A 23,618-nucleotide genomic window follows, 5' to 3' on the forward strand; every position below is an offset into this window, starting at 1 on the left:
TGCAAACTGCTTTGCTAGACAAGAATTAAAAGTGAATGGGGGGGGGGGGGTGGACAAGATGGTCAGCAGCTAACAGCACTGTTTCTACCCCTGCTTTATTTTAACATCTCCGACAGGAATTTTACTAAAAAACTCAAATAGAACATTTCAAAACTTGATGGATTTATAGGCGAACATCTGCTGAAAGATTTATTACAAAAAATAACAAGTTTGAAACTCTTTTCATTTTGAATGCCAAGAAATCTAGAAAGAACTGTCTCAGAATGAGTCACTCTAAGCCCAGTATACATGACAGTACATTGAAGAAAAAAGACATACAGCATATACTAAGTAACATCAATGAGTTATCTATAAAGATAGATAAATTAGAAAGCAAAAGGAGCAATTTTAAAAAGGAATGTAAAAACAAGTTGAAGTGCTGAGTGAATCTCTTAGACAACAATCATCACAAATCTGGAGTACAGAAGAGGCAATGTCTAATTTTGATCGAAGGTTACTTGAAAATGTGAATAACACTGAATTTCCTCTGAAACAAAACAACTTACTCTGGGACAGAATATAAGACTTACAAAACAGATCTAGAAGGAATGACATCAGGATTTACAGGATTCCTGACAAAGAAGAGGGAGACAGTATGATTCAGTTCTGTAATACCTGGCGGCCTAAAACTTTAAACCCGCCTGAAGCTTTTTCCTTTGGCATTGAAAGGACACATAGATCAATTTCCAACTCATCCTTAAAAAAAAGCACCTTCACCATAGTCAGTGATCATAACATTTTTCTCAAGTTAAGATAAGGATTTAGTCTTAAAAGCTGCATGGACTAATTTTCCAGTTAAAATTAAAGAAAAATATTATAAGATTTGACAATAACTATTCAATATTAGTGATGTCAAACAGAAAAGCATGTGTGCCACTTATTAACATATTAAAGAAAAACAATATTAAATTAATATTGTTTGCAGCAAAAATAAGGATTCACCTCCCAGAAGGAAAGAAGATTTTTTAACACGTTGGAAGATGCAATGGACATTATACAGAAAAATAAAATTCTAGAAAAAACAGAGGAAATGGAATAGAATCTGTCAACTTCTTTGAAGAGAAATATAACAAGTGATTGTTAATAAAAGAGAAAAACATTTAAAAAAACTTAAGGACAAATGAAAATCAATGTATTTTATGGTAACGAATTCTTATTAATTTAAAGAAGTACTTGAATACTTATGAGCAGGTGCTGAATATTACTTTTTACCAGGTAAATCATTTATTTCTTTCTTTCCTTACTTTAAATAGTTACCAGTTCCCTTTTTAAAATGTTAGAGTTTGATTCTTTTACCTATATATGAAATTAAAGCCCCTTATTTTCATTTAAAGTTCAAAAGGTTAAAGTATTCATTTTATGAAAAGTTAATCATTATTATGATGAAACTTATGTTAGGTGGCACACTTTTTGGTATCTTGGCATATTTGTGTAATGTACTATTAGATATAATACAAGATGCACAGATGACACTAAAGAGGCATGTTATGCTACATTCTGGGTTCTTAAAATGACCCAGTAGTGTGCTACTGATATATATGACATGTGATAGCACCAAGAAAGTCATGCTTTGTTATAAACAAAGTATAAAAAAATATAGCTTTTTACACATATAAAACTTATTATTGGAGTGATATCAGAGTAACATGCACACTTTACAAGTTAAACCTAGATCACACATAACTGTAATTCTTTTAATGAAAGTTTATATGCTATGTCTCCTTTAAAAAAATGACAGTCTGCTTTATATTAAACATCTCAAACAAATAATCATTAAGTGTTAATTCTTTAAATACAATAGCTTTTAGTGGTTAAAATACTTTGAAATGGATTTTGTTGTTTTTTGGTGGTTTGGAGGGGTTTGAGGTATTGATGTTTAACGTAGAGGTGTCTTGGATTCACTTGCAGGTATTTCTATGTAGATTAGAACTGATGGACTGTTCATTTTCAAGCCCCTATAATGAAAACCAGCTTGAAACAATTTACAGTCATGAGCACTTTTGTGCAGGATGTCTGAAAATTCTAAGAACTGTCCAGGTTACTTCTTTCTGTCTAAAAGTAAACAACCATAATATTTTGAATCATATGCTAAGCTGCAAAGAAAACAAGTTAGATAATAAGCAAAAGACAGTGAATTGCATTCTAAACCACTGCCATTTATTACATAGTTCTGAATGCTTGCTGCTGATAGTATACTTGACATGCAATAGCACCAAGGAAAGCTATGCTATTTATAAATAAAGTATAAAAATATAGTTTCTTACATATATAAAAGTTATTATTGGAATGTTAAATAATTTCAGTAACACTCAGTCTTTTATAAGTTAAAGCTGGATCACACATAACTGTCATTCTTTTAATGCAAGTTTCTATGCTACATCTCCTTTAAAAAAATGACAGTTTGCTTTGTAAAAAACAAACACCAAATCCACACCAGAAGAGACCACAGGAGCAAAGAATTAGCATATTCTTCCTTTAATCACCCCTTTCATCCAAAAGACTTCTTAAGAACAATACACGACAAAACACTCGTAAAAAAAAAAAACTATTTAAATACAACTTTTGCAAGTAACAAACCATCAATTAGCAATTAAAACAAATTAATTAATTAAATATTAGAAGTCAGAATTTAAAGAAACATAAACACAGTGCAGTAGGGTTATAACAACCATTCCTTTTAACACACAGCCTATGATTTTTTAAAAAGCACTTAATGTTTATTACATTGTTAAGACCAGGTTTTTTATCCGCCTGTAACCTTATTTGCCATCTGGCTTCTCTCTGTTCCAAAAAGTTTTTGAATTCTCTCCCTCTAAAATCTGGTTTGCCCTGTTCAAAAATGGAAAATAAAAATGTGTTAAAACCTACACATTCCTGACTATGTTTGTACAAGGCATGTTTTTGTCTTTTATTTTTATACTATAAATATGCTCCCTAATTCTCTTGTTTAAGATTTTGGTCATTATCCCCACATAAAATTGTTGACATTTGTCACACACTGCCACATAAATTACCCCCATGGTCTTGCAGGTATAACTCCTTGAACACTAATGGTGTATGGTATATGTGGTTGTGCAGTGTATGGCCCTTCCAAAATGAACCTGCACATGCTACAATCTTTACACTTGCACATGCCCCGGGATTTGTTTGTCTTAGATCCCTCTGTAAACATCTTGTCCTTACTCTTTTCTAACAGTATTTTTAAACTGAAATTATTTAAGTTTACTTTGTTTGCTTTGTATTAAACATCTCATACAAATAGCTCTTTCTGAATCATTATATACTATTTCTTTAAATATGATAGCTTTTTAGTGGTTCGCATACTTTGAAATGTTTATTTTTTTTTTAGCAATTTGGAAGGGTTTGAGGGATTGATGTATAATGTAGAGGTGACTTGGATTCACTTGTAAACATTTCAGTGTCAATTGTAGCTGATAAACTATCCATTTGCAAGCCCTTTTCATGAGGGCCAGCTTGAAGCAGCTTAATTAGAGTCAGGAGCATTTTTGTGATGCTGTGGGAGTTCTGAAAATTCTAAGAACTGTCCAGGTTACTTCTTCCTGTCTAAAAGTAAGTAATCATAATATTTTGAATCATATGCTAAGATGTCAATGAATTCAAGTTAGATAATAAACAATAGACAGTGAACTGACTTCTAAACCACTGTCAGTTATTAAATAGTTCTGAATGCTTGCAGTATACCAAAAGGATATTTTTATACTAGCCTATAGAAAGACACTTCTGATAAAAAATTAGGATTGTGTTTTTCTGATATTTTCTCTTTTTAATGATAAGAAAACTTAAAATCTCAGAACAAATTATTATGGAAAGTTTGAACCTTGAAAGGAAAGTTTTTTCAGATGTTTGTTCAGATATTATTAGGGATAACATTTAAGGAGAAAATAGGACTAATTCTAACAGTAGTACTAGATTGAGTATTAAATATATATATATAAATGTTCTATTATATGATATTCTACACTCTTATTATGATTAAAATATAAAAAATAGGAATATAGTAATAGTACAAGACATTAAACCAAGACAAAGTCAGGTACCACAGAAAAGGAACTCACTACAGCCTTGCAGTTCAAAAAATAAGCTGGTTTAATAGTAGTTTAAAAGGCATAAATGCATTTAAAATCACAGTGCTTTCGTCTTATTCAGCCAGACTTCATCAGATGTGTCTGATGAAATCTGACTGAATAAGACAAAAACTTTTTGACTGATAATACGTCATAGGGCCAGTCAGGCAAACAAAAACTCTAAATTAGAACAGGAAGAGGAAACTCATTTACAGCTTGACTTTATTCCTAGATGTCAAGATAGTTTTCAAATTTTAATATTAGTTTTAGTCTTCTGAAGAATTCTTTACTGAGTTTTATTCTTATATGCTCATGTTTTTTTGCTGATTCTTCATATAGTCCCAAATATTGGTACACTCCCTCCTGCTTATTTTTTTTTTGTATCACAAGCAGTACTGGCAACAATGAAATATTCAGTTATGCATGCCATTTCTGTTTACTGCACATCAAATTTTTTTTTAGTGTCATACAAAATAAGTTCTGACCTCAGAAACACTCATCATTTGTGCAGTTAGCAGGGTGTAGTGGCAGCAGTTAAGTTTACATGAAAGGATGCCAATTTTAATGTGTCATTTACTTATGATGTACTAGGCCTGAAAAAGTTTGCTCATTACTGTTGTGATGTTTAACATGACCACCATTAATCCATGTTTATTTTTTTTCCAATGTCCGTTCATGTACTTAGTAGATGTAATTATTTGAATTCAGAGTATGGTGTAACTAATAGCTGTAAATGGAGTAACTGATTATATATGCAACTACCCCCTCACTACCAACAAAAGCTTATTCCAACTAAATAGATTTGTCAATGAATGCAGTCCACAGCAGTTCCACATCAAATGAGTGATACACATCTCTTATTGCTAGGCCTGATGATAGTGCAACTGATTTGGAAGACGGGCTACCATGAAAACTGTAAGGGTAAGTTAGTCCAATAGTGTGCTCTACTAGAGGAAGGTAATCCTGCCATCATTGACCTGACACTGTTGCATGATGATGGCCTAGAATGTGAGTCTGTCCTTGGTATAGATGACTGTTGATATGGCACAGTAAGTGCTAACATTACTATTTTGAGAAGTAGTGGCAGTATCATGTGATCTCTCACCACCTATCCATACAGCACCCTGTCCCTTTTAAGACTTTAAACCACATTGACTCTGGTATGTCCTAACTAGCGTATGAATGGAGGATGTAACTGATGCTTGGTGAGTCACCATACTACACATAAGTGTAATAATGGCATTATCCCTGCTCTCTGCATTTTCACCGTAGTGCTGGAAATCATCACATATACCCTGTAGTACTTTCATCATTTCTAGATGACTCTCTGTTGCAAAGTTCTGAGCCCTAATAATGTCACAGCACATTTCCTGTTGGGCAGCCAATGCTTTCTCTGTTTCCAGGTGGAGTTGGAAATGATTCCTGCATCTGGCACAGCTTACTAATGGTGTCTCTGTGGACAATGTAGCCTCAGAATGTCTGCCATCAAAGTGTTCTCCTGTGTTTGGAATTACTGGTATGGAAGTGCAGGGTTGATCGTGCTGTACAAGTGGGAGGGGAATGTCAGCTTGCGTTTGACTTTGTGATGTAGTGTTACTTTCTTTAGAGATTCTAACATGTTGTTAGGTAAGAGAGCCTGCCATTACACTTATGGATTGCCTGCCACTTCCCTCAGGTTGCCACATTAATATAACTACGTTATAAATAGCAGCAGCAACAACCATTCTGCTTCTGACTTCATCCATATTTATAGGTACAGTTGAACTGTTTGTTTTTGATGCCGAGCCTGTAAAAGAAATTCTTACAACACATTAAAAACAATGCAACAGAATACAGTATAGTATGCTTTCAATGGGGGTGAGTGGTACACTTAGCATGCACACACTACCTTCATGTTCATAATTTGCTGATGAACAAGGTTCACCTAATAATAAAGAATTGTTACATGTTTAATTACAGTAGCCTTTGCCACCATTCAATTTTTGACTGTAAAAGGTGTATATTTTAAATCAACCTTCAGTAGCTGATGAATGTAAATGCTGCTGCAGACATTGGTTAGATGAAACAGTGTCCACACCACTTCTAATTATTCCAGTTGCATCAGATTCTGAATCATATTCATCTCCATAGATGAACAGAAGGTATTCATCACCTGGTGTTAACTTAATAAGATTCAACTATTTGACTCTAGAATTTATTCCTCTTGGCTTGTCTGAGCACACATTTACCAAAAAGAAATCTCCCATATTGCTAAGCACTACCATGAGGACACAGTTTTCCTCATTGCTAAAGTTATCATGTCTGCATGTTTATCCCTTATTCTCCTTCATTATTGAAGAAAAAAAAAAATATATATATATATATATATATATATATATATATATATATATAATTTTTCTTGTGCAATTATTTTTCTTTACATAAATTTTCTCTTAATTTTTCTTAATATTGTCTCTCTGAACATTCTGTGCTTCTTGCATATTAGTAACAGTACATAATTGCTTTTCTATCCTCAGTTGTAGACTACTACTTCCTTCTACAACAGGGGCCATCTCTCCCCTTAGCCTGTACTAACCCTGTTGTAGGAAAGTTTGTGTCCTGCAAATTCTACACTTTTTTTCCCATAGGTCTGACAGCTTTATTTTCAGTTGCAGTAATAATATTCTCTTTTTCATGCTGATTTCATTTCTCTGTTTGCACGATAGGTTTGCTGTAAGACCATTCTGATGCATAAATAACAGCAATAATGCTTTCTTAATTCTCATTTATGATTTTGAAAAAAATCAGTAAATCATGTTCCTCTCTGTCTTACAACATTTATATCAGCCTCAAATTATTTTTACATCACTTATCTTCCACTATCAACTGCAAACTTTCATTTTTTTGTTTGGCCATTTAACTAATTTCTCCATCTTTTTTTTTTTTATTTTCAGCAATCTGCTGCTTAATTGTAATCATGATGCTGTGTTAAGTAAGTTGATACTCAATACAATCAAATCATGTTACTTATAATTTTCATAATACTTTTTATGCAATCCAGAAATGTGTCACTGTCCACAACGCATTTATTTCTGAGTTCTTGTTGCTCAAATAACATTCAAATTAATTAAGTTTTTAACATCCTTTGAAGGCATCTTCAGTGACACTGACAAATCTTTCCATTATCTTTGCATTTCTTCCTCCAAAATTTCATAGTTGACTAAATGTTTCCCTTCTTCCTGTTATTAACTGAATGCCAATACTTTACAGAGTACAGTTTCCATGACTCACTTTTAATTGTTTTATTTAGTCCTAAAAAAAATAAAATCACTTCAATGAATCGTGATAATAGAGGAAGGTGTGTGTGTGTGTGTGGGTGTGGGGAGCATCAAACCTTTTCAATTACTGCCAAGACTGCCTGGTGAAATTACTCCTTGTCACAACTTTGATACACGCCTCTGGAAATCTCATTGGATATTTCCATTGACACCATTACATTAAGAAAATCTTCATATCCAAACCTCTGTTGTCCTTTTCAGTAGGTTTGTGAAAGTATACTCATTTTTACCATATAATTTTTATTTCTCCTCATCACTTTTCTACCTGCAGTTTTCATAATAAAAAAGTTTGTCTTATCTCAGGCTACTCCTCAGGAAAACAATGCTGAATCCTCACTCTTTCTCTTTCCTACGAGAATGACAGTGTTTGTGTTTAAATCATTGTCTTGACTGATTCTTTTTCAGTGTCTCTTGTAGCTGTCTTTAATTATCAGTGTACATAATCATATGTTTGCAGTAACTGGTGTTTTTTAATTTATCACCCACTGACATGAAAAAAAGTATTTGTGGCTCATAGGTTTACACGTGTTTCAGCTGTTCGAACAAGTGACAGTCCAGCATTTTGTAAGGGAGTAGTTCTATATTAAAGTAATGCTATGTGACAGATATTGTAATGGCTTTGTGATTTCTTTATCAAACGTCATATTATATGTGTAGATTTGTCCACTAGACCATTTGCCTAAGGGCATTACAGACTTTAAGTAATACTCTGAAATTCTCATCTTTCTGTAATGTTCTGTAGGTCAATATTTTCAATTGCATAATATCATCGGAAAAAAACAATAATAACTACTAATATAGACCATTAATAAATAATAGAACACAATACCAGTTAAATATAGCTTCCAATGTGTGTATGGTAGGTCCATTAGTTCTGAGTCTGTGCATGCCCTATAGTGGATTATATAGACTGAGTATAGCAAAGTGCTTTGAGGCAGTTCATGCATATGATGTGCATTAGGCCCAATATACATTTATTTTTGTAAACCTCTGTGGATGCTTCACTTATTGCCAGTGTGTGGACAGGTATATAGCAAAGAGGGTACAATACTCCATGATGGACTTAATGAGAGCTGATTAAAGCAGGACAATGATCTCTCTGGACCTAGATGTTATCCCTTTATTTCTAAGCACTGTAGTATAGAAGGACTTTACAACAGTGGACACATGTAGTTCAAAAGCTAGATCATTGTCAGTGTAAGGGTCGAAATCCATGACTGCTGGGTTTACTCTTAGGGACATATTGTCAGTCTGATTAGGACAAACCCTCCTGTATAGCATTGCTTAGTCATTGTGGGATTCAGCAACTGCTCTGAGCTTGCAGTCATCAGTAAATGTGGACAACCATAAGCCTTTGACATTTGATTAGAGTTCTGAGAAAAAGATACCAAACAAGAGTGGCCACAGAACACAGCTCTGTGTTCAAGTGGCAAGCCCTTTCGTGACTTCCTGTATCTTATCTTTGAGACAGTTAACTGTCCATTGAGTAATGAAGGAGTGTAAGCCTAGTCTGGCAAGCTTATCCACAATGACTGAGTACGGTATAGTGTCAAAAGCCTCAGGGAGGTCAAGGTAAGCAGTGTGTACTGTCTTCTCATTCATTGTTTTGGTGACTTTTTCATAAAAAGTCCACTAGGTTGAGAAAACATAAGCTGCCCCTGACTAAACCAAACTGTGATTATTGGAGTATTTGGAGGTTTCCTGTGTTCTTATTGATTAGTTTCATGATAGTTCTTTCCATGACTTTACAAATCAGGCTGGCCAGGCGTATGGGATAGTATTTGCCAAGGTTGGTGGATATTCCCCTCTTGGGCAGGGTTATGACTATTGCTGTCCTCCATTCACAAAAGCTAACATTACCATTTAGGCTATAATACTAGACTACTTCATGATATTAACAACTATATGCTAATATCCAGTGCATAATGAATCATAGTGGGTATGCCAACGTAACATTGAGCAGGCATTTGAGGGTGGCATTCACATATGACATATCTAACCTGTAAGGATTATTTTGCAATGTCTTAGGATGGTGAACCAAAAAAATAACCAAGAAGCATCACAAAAATGCAAAAACAGTTTCAAAACTTTTGCTCAATAATGTCATAGTAAAACAGCAACCATGTCCGTATTGTGCTGGTGCATCACACATTGTGATACATAAAATGCTTATTATGGTGAGCAGATGTGCAATGTGTTTCATCTGCTCCCAGTGAGTATAAGTAAACTAGTTTTCCTTTGCCCAGCTTCACCTTTTGCTCAGACATTACCCAACCCATAAGTAATAAAATTTCCTGTCATATTTAAATAATTAATTTGGATTTTATATTAATAGATTTTTAAAAGTTATTATTAATATTTTATCTTCTATTACAGTGGACAATGCACTGAGAGCAACAAGACTGGCATTTAGGCCACTCTTCACTTTCTGACATTCATATTGATCTGACTTTGCAAAGTTGTTTGTAAAATTGTCTACATACAGATAAGCAAGGCTCAAAAGACAAACCCACCTCCATAGGTATCACAAGGGATAAGAAACTAAGAGTAATGCTACTCAACGCCAGAAGTCTAAACCTCAAGATGCACGCACTCGAAACTCTCCTTAGCATGGAGAACATCGATATCTGTGCAGTAACAGAAACCTGGTTCAAGGCTCCCGAGAGCACCCCAGCACTACCAGGTTATACCTCATACCATGCTTTTTGGCCCCAAAACTTGGACCGAACCACAAAAGGAGTGGGAGTATCAATATTTGTCAAAGATACCCACACCTCCAGGTTGGTGGCACAGCACGAAGCATCAGAGACTATCCATGTGCAACTAACAGTGGGTAAAACTGCCTTCCAGTTTATAGCCTGCTACAGACCACCCTCCCAAACCCAGGAACCCCACTCGGCCTTCCTGAGAACACTGGAAAATATGAAAGTATTTCCAAACACCATTATATTGGGCGACTTCAACTACCCAAACATAGACTGGGAGCATTACTCTAGCTCCAACACCCTAGCCCAAAGGTTCCTAGAATTTATAAACTCAAATGCTATGGAACAACTTGTTACCACTCCCACAAGAGAGGAAAACATACTGGAAATGATCATCACCAACATGGGACTCTATGCCCCAGACCAGATGTGTATCCTTCATTGGTAAGATCAGACCATAAACTAATCTCACTAGATATTCACATCCCGACTCCACCCCCCTGCCCTGAAAACCACAGTGAAAAACATCTCTAATGCAAATTTCACACTCCTCAAAACCGAGGTGGAATCCTTCAAAGCCCCCGGGCCTGTGGAAAATACGGCCCAGACCGCAGAATCCTTTATAAACACAATCTATGAACACCTTCAGGAATGCATGGATCATGCAATCCCAAATAAAACAAAGTCACAATCCTCCAAAGGCAGACATCCTGTCTGGTGGACCCCAGCCATAAACAAACTATACAATAGAAGGAGGAAGCTACTACATGATAGAGCAAAATCCCAAAAAGGGAAGGCATCTCTGATCAGTATTAGCAAAAAACTATGGGCACTCATAAAATCGTCTAAGGCCAGCTTTGAGAGAAAAATTGCACAGGACACTAAGGATAATCACAAGGCTTTCTTTAGTTATGTTAGGAACCTGGGTGGGAATTCCCAGATATGCTCAGAATTAGTCCAAAATGACAAAAAATACATCAAACCCACAGACATTGCCAACATCCTAGCTCACAGGTTCAGCGCAAACTTCCCCCCCCCCCCCACCAAAAGGGCAAATATCTATCCCAGCAGAGTGCTTCCCCCCTGACATCTCAGATGCTCAGGTAAGAGCTGCCCTCTCCAAAGCAAAAAACACAGCATCAATGGGACCAGACTGTGTCCCAGGCTGCGTCCTACATGAACTCCAAGAAGAGCTAAATCCAAACATAAAACTACTGTTCAATCTCAGCCTTACTACAGGATATGTACCCAAAGAGTGGCGTACAGCAACAGTGGTCCCTCTCCACAAAGGTGGTGCCTCAACGGATCATGGAAACTATCGCCCCATAAGCCTGACTAGCTTGGTCTGCAAAGCTATGGAAAGGATCATCATGGACCTCATAAATAAAGATATTGTGGACCTGCAGACACTGGATCCTACCCAGTTTGGCTTTGTTAAGGGCAGATCCTGCCTCTTAAACCTGGTTGATTTCTTTGAAACAGTCACTAATGCCATTGACGAGGGGAAGATGGTCCACACAGCCTACCTGGACCTCGCAAAAGCCTTCGATACAATACCCCACTCTAGCATTATAGATAAGCTCACCAGCTTAAATATAAACCCCTATGTCACTAGATGGGTTGCAAACTGGCTCAAGGACAGAACCCACATGGTTAGAATTGCTGGAGCCATGTCAGAGTCCAAACCAGTTACAAGTTGCATCCCACAAGGCTCAGTCCTGGGACCTCTCTTGTTCGGTATATATTTCTCGGAGGTACAGGCCAACACGGAAGGACTGTGGCTGACCAAGTTTGCAGATGACTGCAAACTGGGCACCATAATCGACACTCCAGCCGACACAAGCATCCTCGAAAAGGGCCTCATAGAAACAGACAACTGGTGCCAGAGCCATGGCCTCAAGCTAAACGCCAAAAAGTGTATAGTCATCCCTTTTGGCAAAAACAAAGTGCCCACAAATTACCACATAGGTGGTAATCCATTAAGTACAGAAGAAGTAATTAGGGACCTGGGGACCCAAGTTGATAGCAATCTCTCATTTGACAACCACGTGGCCAAAGTGGTTAGAAAAACATTTTATATAGCCCACCTAATCATGAAGGGATTCACATCTAGATCAGGGGAGGTCATCGTGCCTCTTTACTCATCCCTCATCAGGCCCATAATTGAGTACAATGCCCCTTTTGGGATGTACCTTACCAGACACCTGCAGCAACTGGAAAGACCCCAAAAGTACCTCACCAAGAGGATCAAAGGGCTCAAACAGATGCCATATGCTGTCCGGTTAAAGAAACTCCAGCTCTACTCAGTGGCATACCGCCTGCTCACAGGTGATCTGTGCCTGACATATAAAGCCATGTCCAACCTGGAATTAATGGACATGCTGCACCGCAGAAAATCCAAATCCTATCTAGCTACGCGCTCGAGAGACTTGAACCTCAGCACTGAAATAAATAGGACATGCTGGAGGGACAGATTCATAACCCAGAGGCTCCCTTCACTCTGGAATAAAATCCCAGTCCAGGTTAGGCAGAGTCCCTTATTTACTCTCTTCAAGAGGAATCTTGATGAGTGGATGGGAGATCGTAGGTTTACCACGGGTATCACTTCTGTGTCACTGTTAGACAGAGGCACAGTATACTAACCTCGAAAAAGGGCATAGCAAAATTATTTTAAAATGTGTGGCGAAAGCCAAACACACTCTGGCTAGGCTTATAAATGCCCTAGGGCAGATAGCCTAGTATGAACCTATGAACCTATGAACCTATAAATATTAATAGATCTTTATAGATATAGATAGAAAGATAGATGGATAGATAATATACATAAAACACACACACACACACACACACACAGACATACACATACACACACACACACACACACACACACACACACACACACACACACACACACACACACACACACACAATTGCACATATATCTATCTGCTGTTATAGATGTACTACACGTTAGCAAAAACACCCAAATTCAACTGTTGTAACTGCATTAAGCACGTTCTGAGAAACAGGACTGGCATATACAACTTCCAAATTAAAAAATAAATAGAAAAAAAAATTATGTGAAGCCCCCCGTTAAACCCACAACCCTGCTAATTATATATAACTAGATACACTAACTCGAGATAGCATGATCCCTAGGATAAGGTAATGTTCCCCTTCCTGGGTGATGTCAATCTCGCATACCTGTCAATAAACTGTTAGCAAACCTTATGCAGTTGACTAGACAGCTGCAAATATTATACTCACTGGACATATTCTGCCACTTATCTATTATATGTAGATATATATATATATATATATATATATTTATATATAAAACGTTTAACATTTTGATCAATTAGGATTAAGTATCTGATGTTTTCATTTTCTAAATGAGATATGTATGTCATAGTTTGAGAAGCTGCTGCATTCATGATTTGTTGGGGAGGCCTATCTAAGTTTAAAGCCTGTACACAGAGTATTAGACTTAACATTTATACCATTTGCTGAACAGTTGTACCACTTGTTTTTAATTTTCAGGGTAAGCTCATAAGTTTGTATTCAGTACTTTATTTCTATAGTATACTGTCCTGTGCCCTGCATTACAAAAAAGGCATGGAAAAATAAAAAAAAAAAAAACGTCTTTTGCAGGATCAAAAAATGCTTTAAAGAATCACTATATTGAAAATCCATTTATTATACTAAGAATTTTTAAACTTATGTACATGCATTTGCTGTATCTGTATTAATACATCACCAGAATTAAGCAGCATTTATATGTCAGTTTTGAATGGGCATTTTTTCAATGGGTAAAGTCCACACTTGATTATTATAATAAGAAATATTTAGTACATGTGCAGGTACTTAGTTATTACACATACCTATAATTTTGTATTGCCTGAAATAGATCCATGTCCGTCGTTTGAAGCCTCCTTATAGCAGCAAGTGCACTGATGGGGAGGAGAAGATTAATTATTATGCAACCACCTATGATGTCGGCTACAGCAGAGAGGTCAGTATGCAAATAAATACATTCTCTATGTGTGCTTTTATTACCTCTTGTAATGTAAATGCAGGATATGAGTCAGTAAGGATGAAGTTTGGTTTCCCTACGTGCCTTCTTGTTTAACATCCCTGACAAAAGTAAAAAGACAAGTCATTATTTTGTCTTAAATATATGAATCTGCAAAGATTAGTATCCAGAGTATTGCAGAGAACCAATAGCAATATTTACATAGAAATAGTTAAAATTGAAATTAGAAGGTAATAAATTGTACAAGTAACTTTTATTTCTTATTACCCATGCTCAAAACACAAGAGCTTGTCAAGTATTTCTTAATCTACAACAGCTCATATAGCGAGAAATTTATAACAGAAATCTTCAAGCTTATAGACAATACAAACCAATGTAATAATACTGAAACATCAATTTTCAGAGACAAATCTCTGTACCACTCACAGGTGGACCCCCCCCACCCCCCCCACTGAATGTTATTAATTTTACTCTGCTGTTACTGTACCTCAGAGAAGACGAAATCTCTGATAATCAATGTAAATCCTGTCTTACTATTTCTCAGTCAGGCTTTGTGATTACATCATCCACATTTGTGAGACTACACCACCTAAGAATGAAATATTAAATGTATATATCAGATCAATATTGTCTCACATTCATTTGTCTTCAGCAACACTAACATATGCTACTGAAAACTCAAGGCACAATGTTCAGAAACTCACTACAACTGTTTTTGATCTTTTGAAATAAACAAGATTTGCATATTAATTTTTAAATTCAGATTGTTGTTATCAAAATGCAAATGAAGAAAGTAAAAAGACAGCTGCTAATAAAGTGTGAATGTTACTGAATTATGATATTCAGTCCAGGTGCCTCTCTCTCAAATATTTATAGTGAGGACATGGCAGAAGAATAAGACCAGAATTACATTACCATCTGTAGATGCCCCATATAATGTGTATGGATTATAATTGTTACTTGGATGTTCATAAAACCAGAATACTTTTGGTTTAAGTGCTGCTATGTTTAATATTTGCTCTGCAGTTGGTCAAAATATTAACTATTAAATTTGGGAAGTATTCTGAAGGTCCTCACTCTGGAAAGTTCCGTGAGGCCCATGATTTCCACCCATTATCCACACTTCATGCTTTTTATTAATTTCCATTTTTTATTGGTACACATTTTTGGTCACTGTTTTCACTGAACCAACTGGCAAAGATCGCATACAAAATAAAAAAAAATTAAAACTGACTGAAAACGTCAACAACAGATAATGTAGAAAATGTATTTCAAAAAGCAAAGACTGACAAAAAGTTAAAGGTAAGTATCGGTGTATAGTATATTACAACCTCAAGCAATAGCTAGTGGGAAATATACTTATTTAGATATCTATTATAAACCGCTGAAATATCAATTTGTATCTAAAACTTGGAAGTTTATATTACTTATTTGTAACATCACTGAGGAATATTAATTTGTTTATACTAGGAAACTTATATCTCAGCTTCCTAGATCCCAACTTTAATAGTTTCATAGATTCGTAGTTTCATAGGTATGTCTACACACCATTTGCAGTCTAGCAAAAAAAAGACATATTCAAAAGTTCCCTTCGGCTTCAATCTCTATGAGAATGTTGGCCTCATATAAATAGTATTTAAACCCACATATCCCATCTTTGGATCCATCCAACTTTGCCTCCTTGATCTAATTATCACAAGCATTCCAGTTTCTGTCTCTGACCTAATCATTTCTTCTACATTAGTTAGTGCCTCTTGTGCCATGAACTTCACAATTAACAACCATTTCATCAAGCCTCCTTTAAATTAATATCGTTTAGCCAAAAATCCCAAAATAATATCTTGAAACATCAAACACCTGTAATCCTTTGATTGGGCTCTCATCCTCTGAACTCAACCATTGCCCACGTATAACCCCTAATCCAATGTCAATAAGTATTCTGCCCCTTTTTGAAAATACTATTGTGGCCCACAAAAAGTATTGGATGACCACCACTATTAAACATATCTTCATATTAAGAGACATTGTCTGGCAGTCATGGAAGCAAAATTTGACCCCTGAAACTAGAGCAACATTCACCTCTCTATACAAAATTGCCAGACAGGTTGTGTACAGGCACAAAATTAACCAAAAGAAAGCCAGGTAGTCCATATTTTATAAAAATATAAATATTTCTGAAAAGAAGTTACCTTACTAAGCAGGTAAAATGCCCCTATTGTCATTAACGCCACCAAATTTTAACTGCACCTGTATCATCCTATGTTCTCACTCCCAATACACATGCTCTGGTGTCTTAAAAGATTTCAACAACCTTCCCCAAACCATAATTGTCCATTAGAACACAGCCTAACAATCACAGTCCTCACCACCTTTCACAACCTCATTGGATGTACCTTAAATCGATCAAATCCAAAGGCATTATAACTCTACTTTACTAGCTGTTTACTTATACTACCTGAGCCTCAAATAACTTCAGTCCTTGCTTCATTTACTGTTTAAAGGCTAACATCTGTAAATATGATCTCACCATTCCTCTCAAAAGTACCTATTACTTCTGTCTTTCAAAAAATATCATGCTAAATATTTGGAAGACTGAATGAATTAATCAATTGTTAATCCATTGTCTAAACAACCCAAGCCTGTCAAAGCATCAGCCTCTTGACCTAGATAAATCCCAAGTCCCCCTGTATAAAACCTGCTTTGGCGCATTTTTTGCGCTTGTTACTACTCAGCCAAGCTCCTCGTGGTCCTGCAGAGTGGTGCTAGTAGCAGAGAGGCTAAAAGAGCGACTGCTAACCTGAAAAAAGTGTTTTTTTTTCCTGCTACTACCTGGGTGACTGTCCGATCTAGCTAAACTGCAAGTATTTCTTCTTCTTGAACTGTTTTAAACTGTTTAAAGTTATTTTTGCACCTGCACTTTTAAAGTTTGCCCTGCTTGTTGCATATACCTGTTGAGGCTACACACTCAAGTGCGCTAGCCTGTGTTACATATTTATTGCATTTTCCTGCTGCTTGTTGCAAAAAAAAAAAAAAAAAAAAAATATCCTTGTTTCCCGTCTTTCCTGACCTAGAGTAGTCCAAATACAGGCTTTGCTGTATTCTGGACTTTTGGAAAGTTCCTGAGTTGCCCATTTCCTTTCTTGGATAAAGGGAGGGTTCTTTGTTCACCAGTGACAGTGGGGAGCTTAGAGCAGCCTATCTATCACTGGAGGAGTGTTCCCAGCACAAGAATCTGGTAGTCTGTTGGCCGTTTTGGGCCATTTTCTAGCTCTTTCAAGTCCCCCTGTATAAAACCCACTTTGGTGTGGTTTTTGCTCTTGTTACTACTCAGCCAAGCTCCTCGTGGTCCTGCAGAGTGGTGCTAGCAGCAGAGAGGCTAAAATAGTGACTGCTAACCTGATAAAAGTGTTTTTTTTCCTGCTACTACCTGGGTGACTGTCCGATCTAGCTAAACTGCAAGTATTTCTGCTTCTTGAACTGTTTTAAACTGTTTAAAGTTGTTTTTGCACCTGCACTTTTAAAGTTTGTCCTGTTTGTTGCATTTCCCTGTTGAGGCTACACACTCAAGTGCGCTAGCCTGTGTTACATATTTATTGCATTTTCCTGCTGTTTGTTGCAAAAAAGAAAAAAAAAAAATGATCCTTGTTTCCCATCTTTCCTGACCTAGAGTAGTCCAAATACAGGCTTTGCTGTATTCTGGACTTTTGGAAACTTCCTGTGTTGCCCATTTAATTTCTTGGATAAAGGGAGGCTTCTTTGTTCACCAGTGGCAGTGGGGAGCTTAGAGCAGCCTATCTATCCCTGGAGGAGTGTTCCCAGCACAAGAATCTGGTAGTCTATTGGCCATTTTGGGCCAATTTCTAGCTCTTTCAAGTCCCCCTGTATAAATTGGCACGGCTCTGTGCGATTTTGCGCATAGCGCAGCATCGGGCAGCTCCGCTTAATTGGGTTTAAACCATTCTCGGCTCCACAAAGTCTGCTCTTCACTTTTTCCCTTAGAACTGATCTAGTTCTCATAATAAACACCCTATTCCTACTCTAAAGCCTGACACTTGCTCACTAAAGCAATTATATAAGTCAGCACTAAAAAATTAAAAGCACTACACCCTCACAAACTCCCCTTGAGTACCTTGTTCCCCATTGGCCCTTTTTTCAATTATAAAGGAATTCCCAGTACTATTCTAGCATGTCCAAAGGTCAGTTGTCAATCTCCTCTCCAGTCCAGCTGGTGAATCTGAGAATCTTGAGGCAATGTTACAACTGCCTCATGTACACAGACAACCCTCTCCTCCTCCCAACAAATTCCAACACATGTGAGAAATGCAACCATATAGCCAAACTGGAGGCTAAGCTCTCTCAACTCAGTACTGGCGTAACCAGTCAGGAGGAGAAGGAAACCACACTCACTACAATTCCAGTCTCACATAGACTACCACAACAGCAAACCAAACACATAAACACACAAAAACATACTCGGAGGCTCTAAATAAAAATCTGCCTAAGCAGCAGAGACCTCCAAGCAACCGCTACCCCAAAACAAAACACATGCAACACATAGCTCACAAAGCCAGTGTGCCGAACAGTCACAGCCCTTAAGGCTAAACAACACACCTGATACACTTGTAATAGGTGACTCTATCGTCAGGCACACTGACGTCCCGTTCACCAGGCTGAACAAGGAGAAGGTCACTGTGAGCTGCCTGTCGGGCGCTAGGATCTGCCACATAACACAAGCACTCAGGTCACTCCAAGGCAAGTACAAATATGACTCAGTCATTGTCCATGCTGGTGTGAATGACCTGAGACGTACCTCCCTGGACTACATGAAAAGAGACATAGATGAGCTCTCTGAGCATGTAGCCTAGGCCGGTATGACCCTGACCTTGAATAGCATCTTACCCTCACCAAGAATGATGCCACAATATGAAGACAAGATGATCAATTTCAACAATTGGCTTAAGTATTGGTGTCATTCAAAGGGGATCCAATGCCTGTCAGCCTGGGATGACATGCTCGACAAGCCACGATGCTTCGCTTGGGACGGCTTGCACCTGTCACCCCTGGGCTTTTGGATATTGGCAAAGGCTCTTGCCACCCCCATAATGCCTTTTTTAGGCAAGGCTCAAAAGACAAACCCACCTCCATAGGTATCACAAGGGATAAGAAACTAAGAGTAATGCTACTGAATGCCAGAAGTCTAAACCTCAAGATGCACGCACTCGAAACTCTCCTTAGCATGGAGACCATCGATATCTGTGCAGTAACAGAAACCTGGTTCAAGGCTCCCGAGAGCACCCCAGCACTACCAGGTTATACCTCATACTATGCTTTTTGCCCCAAAACTTGGACCAAACCACAAAAGGAGGGGGAGTATCAATATTTGTCAACGATACCCACACCTCCAGGTTGGTGGCACAGCACGAAGCATCAGAGACTATCCATGTGCAACTAACAGTGGGTAAAACTGCCTTCCAGTTTATAGCCTGCTACAGACCACCCTCCCAAACCCAGGAACCCCACTCGGCCTTCCTGAGAACACTGGAAAATATGAAGGTCTCTCCAAACACCATTATATTGGGTGACTTCAACTACCCAAACATAGACTGGGAGCATTACTCTAGCTCCAACACCCTAGCCCAAAGGTTCCTAGAATTTATAAACTCAAATGCTATGGAACAACTTGTTACCACTCCCACAAGAGGGGAAAACATACTGGACCTGATCATGACCAGCATGAGGGCTCTATGCTCCAGACCAGAAGTAAGATCAGACCATAAACTAATCTCACTGGATATTCACATCCAGACACCACCCCCTGCCCAGAAAACCACAGTGAAAAACTTCTCTAAAGCAAATTTCACACTCCTCAAAACTGAGGTGGAATCCTTCAAAGCCCCCGGGCCTTTGGAAAATATGACCCAGACTGCAGAATCCTTTATAAACGCATTCTATGAACACCTTCAGGAATGCATGGATCATGCAATCCCAAATAAAACCAAGACCCAATCCTCCAAAGGCAGGTGTCCTGTCTGGTGGAACCCAGCCATAAACAAACTATACAATAGAAGGAGGAGGAAGCTACTACATGATAGAGCAAAATCCCAAAAAGGGAAGGCATCTCTGGTCAGAATTAGCAAAAAAACTACGAGCACTCATAAAATCGTCTAAGGCCAACTTCGAGAGAAAAATTGCACAGGACACTAAGGATAATCACAAGGCTTTCTTTAGTTATGTTAGGAACCTGGGTGGGAATTCCCAGATATGCTCAGAATTAGTCCAAAATGACAAAAAATACACCGAACCCGCAGACATTGCCAACATCCTAGCTGACAGGTTCAGTGCAAACTTCTCCCCCCCTCCCCACCAAAAGGTCAAATATATATCCCAGCAGAGTGCTGCCCCCCTGACATCTCAGATGCTTTTGTAAGAGCCGCCCTCTCCAAAGCAAAAAACACAGCATCAGTGGGACCAGAAAGTGTCCCGGGCTGCGTACTACATGAACTCCAAGAAGAGTTAAACCCAAACATAAAACTACTGTTCAATCTCAGCCTTACTACAGGATATGTACCCAAAGAGTGGCGTACAGCAACAGTGGTCCCTCTCCACAAAGGTGGTGCCCCAATGGATCCTGGAAACTATCACCCCATAAGTCTGACTAGCTTGGTCTGCAAAGCTATGGAAAGGATCATCATGGACCTCATAAATAAAGATATTGGGGACCTACAGACACTGGATCCTACCCAGTTCAGCTTTGTTAAGGGCAGATCCTGCCTCTTAAACCTGGTTGATTTCTTTGAAACAGTCACCAAGGCCATTGACGAGGGGAAGGTGGTCCACACAGCCTACCTCGACCTCGCAAAAGCCTTCGATACAATACCCCACTCGGGCATTATAGATAAGCTCACCAGCTTAAATATAAACCCCTATGTCACTAGATGGGTTGCAAACTGGCTCAAGGACAGAACCCACATGGTTAGAATTGCTGGAGCCATGTCAGACTCCAAACCAGTTACAAGTGGCGTCCCACAAGGCTCAGTCCTGGGACCTCTCTTGTTCGGTATATATTTCTCGGAAGTACAGGCCAACACGGAAGGACTGTGGCTGACCAAGTTCGCAGATGACTGCAAACTGGGCGCCATAATCGACTCTCCAGCTGACACAAACATCCTACAAAAGGGCCTCATAGAAACAGACAACTGGTGCCAGAGCCATGGCTTCAAGCTAAATGCCAAAAAGTGTATAGTCATCCCCTTTGGCAAAAACAAAGTGCCCACAAATTACCACATAGGTGGTAATCCATTAAGTACGGAAGAAGTAATTAGAGACCTGGGGACGCAAGTTGATAGCAATCTCTCATATGAAAACCACGTGGCCAAAGTGGTTAGAAAAACATTTTATATAACCCACCTAATCATGAAGGGATTCACATCTAGATCAGGGGAGGTCATCGTGCCTCTTTACTCATCCCTCATCAGGCCCATAATTGAGTACAATGCCCTTTTTGGGATGTACCTTACCAGACACCTGCAGCAACTGGAAAGACCCCAAAAGTACCTCACCAAGAGGATCAAAGGGCTCAAACAGATGCCATATGCTGCCCGGTTAAAGAAAATCCAGCTCTACTCAGTGGCATACCGCCTGCTCAGAGGCGATCTGTGCCTGACATATAAAGCCATGTCCAACCCGGAATTAATGGACATGCTGCACCTCAGAAAATTCAAATCCCATCGAGCTACGCACCCAAGAGACTTGAACCTCAACACTGAAATAAATAGGACATGCTGGAGGGACAGATTCATAACCCAGAGGCTCCCTTCACTCTAGAATAAAATCCCTGTCCAGGTTAGACAGAGTCCCTCATTGACTCTCTTCAAGAGGAATTTTGATGAGTGGATGGGAGATCGTAGGTTTACCCTGGGTATCACTTCTGTGTCACTGTTAGACAGAGGCACAGTATACTAACCTCGAAAAAGGGCATAGCAAAATTAATTTAAAATGGGTGGCGAAAGCCAAACACACTCTGGCTAGGCTTATAAATGCCCTAGGGCAGATAGCCTAGTATGAACCTATGAACCTATGAACCTATAAAATCCTAGAAAGAATAATCTACATTCAGGTCTTTGCATGCATCCAGCGATTACATCTTCTCTCCCTAAGTAGCACAGCTTCCGTAAAATACACAGCTCCATAACAATTCTATGAGCACTTATACTGACAATATCCTACTAAATATGGACAAAGGGAACTTTGAAGGAATAGTCCAGACAAAGGGATCCTTACAGAAATAATGTTTATAGGCCTCATTAAGGCCATTGTCTTCAATGACCAAATGTGCTTCACCAAAAATGTACTGAAATTGCCATTAATTCTGACACGAGTCTGTTTCAAGTATTTCCTCAGCAATGGGCTTTTCAAAGTCAAAACTGGAGCTTCTTTTTCTGAAGATGCTCCCTTTAACAAAAGTGTCACTCAGGCCAAAATCATTGCTCCAATACTATTCTACAGTTTTGTTAAGAATCTCACTTTGACCTCCCACACTTATCCCTGATCTTATAATCTGATGAAATGGTCATCTGTAGGTATAACTGCAATCACAGAGTTATCTATAACCAAATCCAAAGTTATATATAACCCTTTAACCTATGATTAACTTCATATTAATTCTTAATCCCTAGTAAATAAAAATCATGTTTTTTGTTCTCATAAAAACTAGTCACATATCCAAATGTCCTGTATTACACATGTAAACAACTCCTCTATAAACAACAACTTATTTTGAATATCTTGGAATTTGGTTACACCAAATCCTTAACATCCACTGGAAAAACAACTTGTCTTCTTAGTTTCAAAACTGCCTTCTTTGCTAAAAGATCTTGCAATAGCTGCTATAGATAAGCTTGTCCTCCTGGCACAGCTGGAAAATATGGCCTCCCTATTTCACCCAGAATATATGTAAGGAAAACAAAAACTCTACTTAAACTATTGAAATATTGTATCATAAATAGATCATCATAATTCCTCAATATAAGAACACAAGTGCATTTTCCAAAGTCAAATGGCTCCTTTTCAAATAGAGAACAGACCTCTTACTGGGAACACGACTCTTCAGACTCATGCATCTTAACATATATTTCCCAGTTACTGAGCCAAAATCTTCTCCTACAACCTCACAAGTCATTCTCAGACAACACCCATACTACATCCATCAAACACTATACTATATCGCAGTGAACATGCATTTTCAACTTTAACTCCTAAACTCTGGTATCCTCTTCCTCTCCTGCTGAAAGAACTCTCAGATAAGTCAAGATTTAGAACTTAGTTCAAAGAACCTCCACAAGCAGCAGAAAAAAAAACCATGGGATTTGGTCTGGGATCACAGTACTTTATTCACTTACAAATTAAACACTTTCTTCTCATACACTCTGATGCAACTTTG

The 23,618-nt window shown here is 38.0% G+C and overlaps 1 protein-coding gene across 1 annotated transcript in view; it reads left to right on the forward strand.

The window, feature by feature from the left end:
* Positions 1–23,618, forward strand: part of LOC122800480 (amiloride-sensitive sodium channel subunit gamma-like) — a 313,290-nt gene that overhangs the window by 119,489 nt on the left and 170,183 nt on the right. The window contains exon 4 of the mRNA XM_044069921.1: positions 14,054–14,158. Within this exon, the coding sequence (XP_043925856.1) occupies positions 14,054–14,158 (105 nt within the window). The remainder of the gene's footprint in view (positions 1–14,053; positions 14,159–23,618) is intronic.

This window comes from Protopterus annectens, chromosome 4.part0, assembly GCF_019279795.1.
Source record: "Protopterus annectens isolate FY-2018-M chromosome 4.part0, PAN1.0, whole genome shotgun sequence".
NCBI classification, from domain to species: Eukaryota; Metazoa; Chordata; order Ceratodontiformes; family Protopteridae; genus Protopterus; species Protopterus annectens.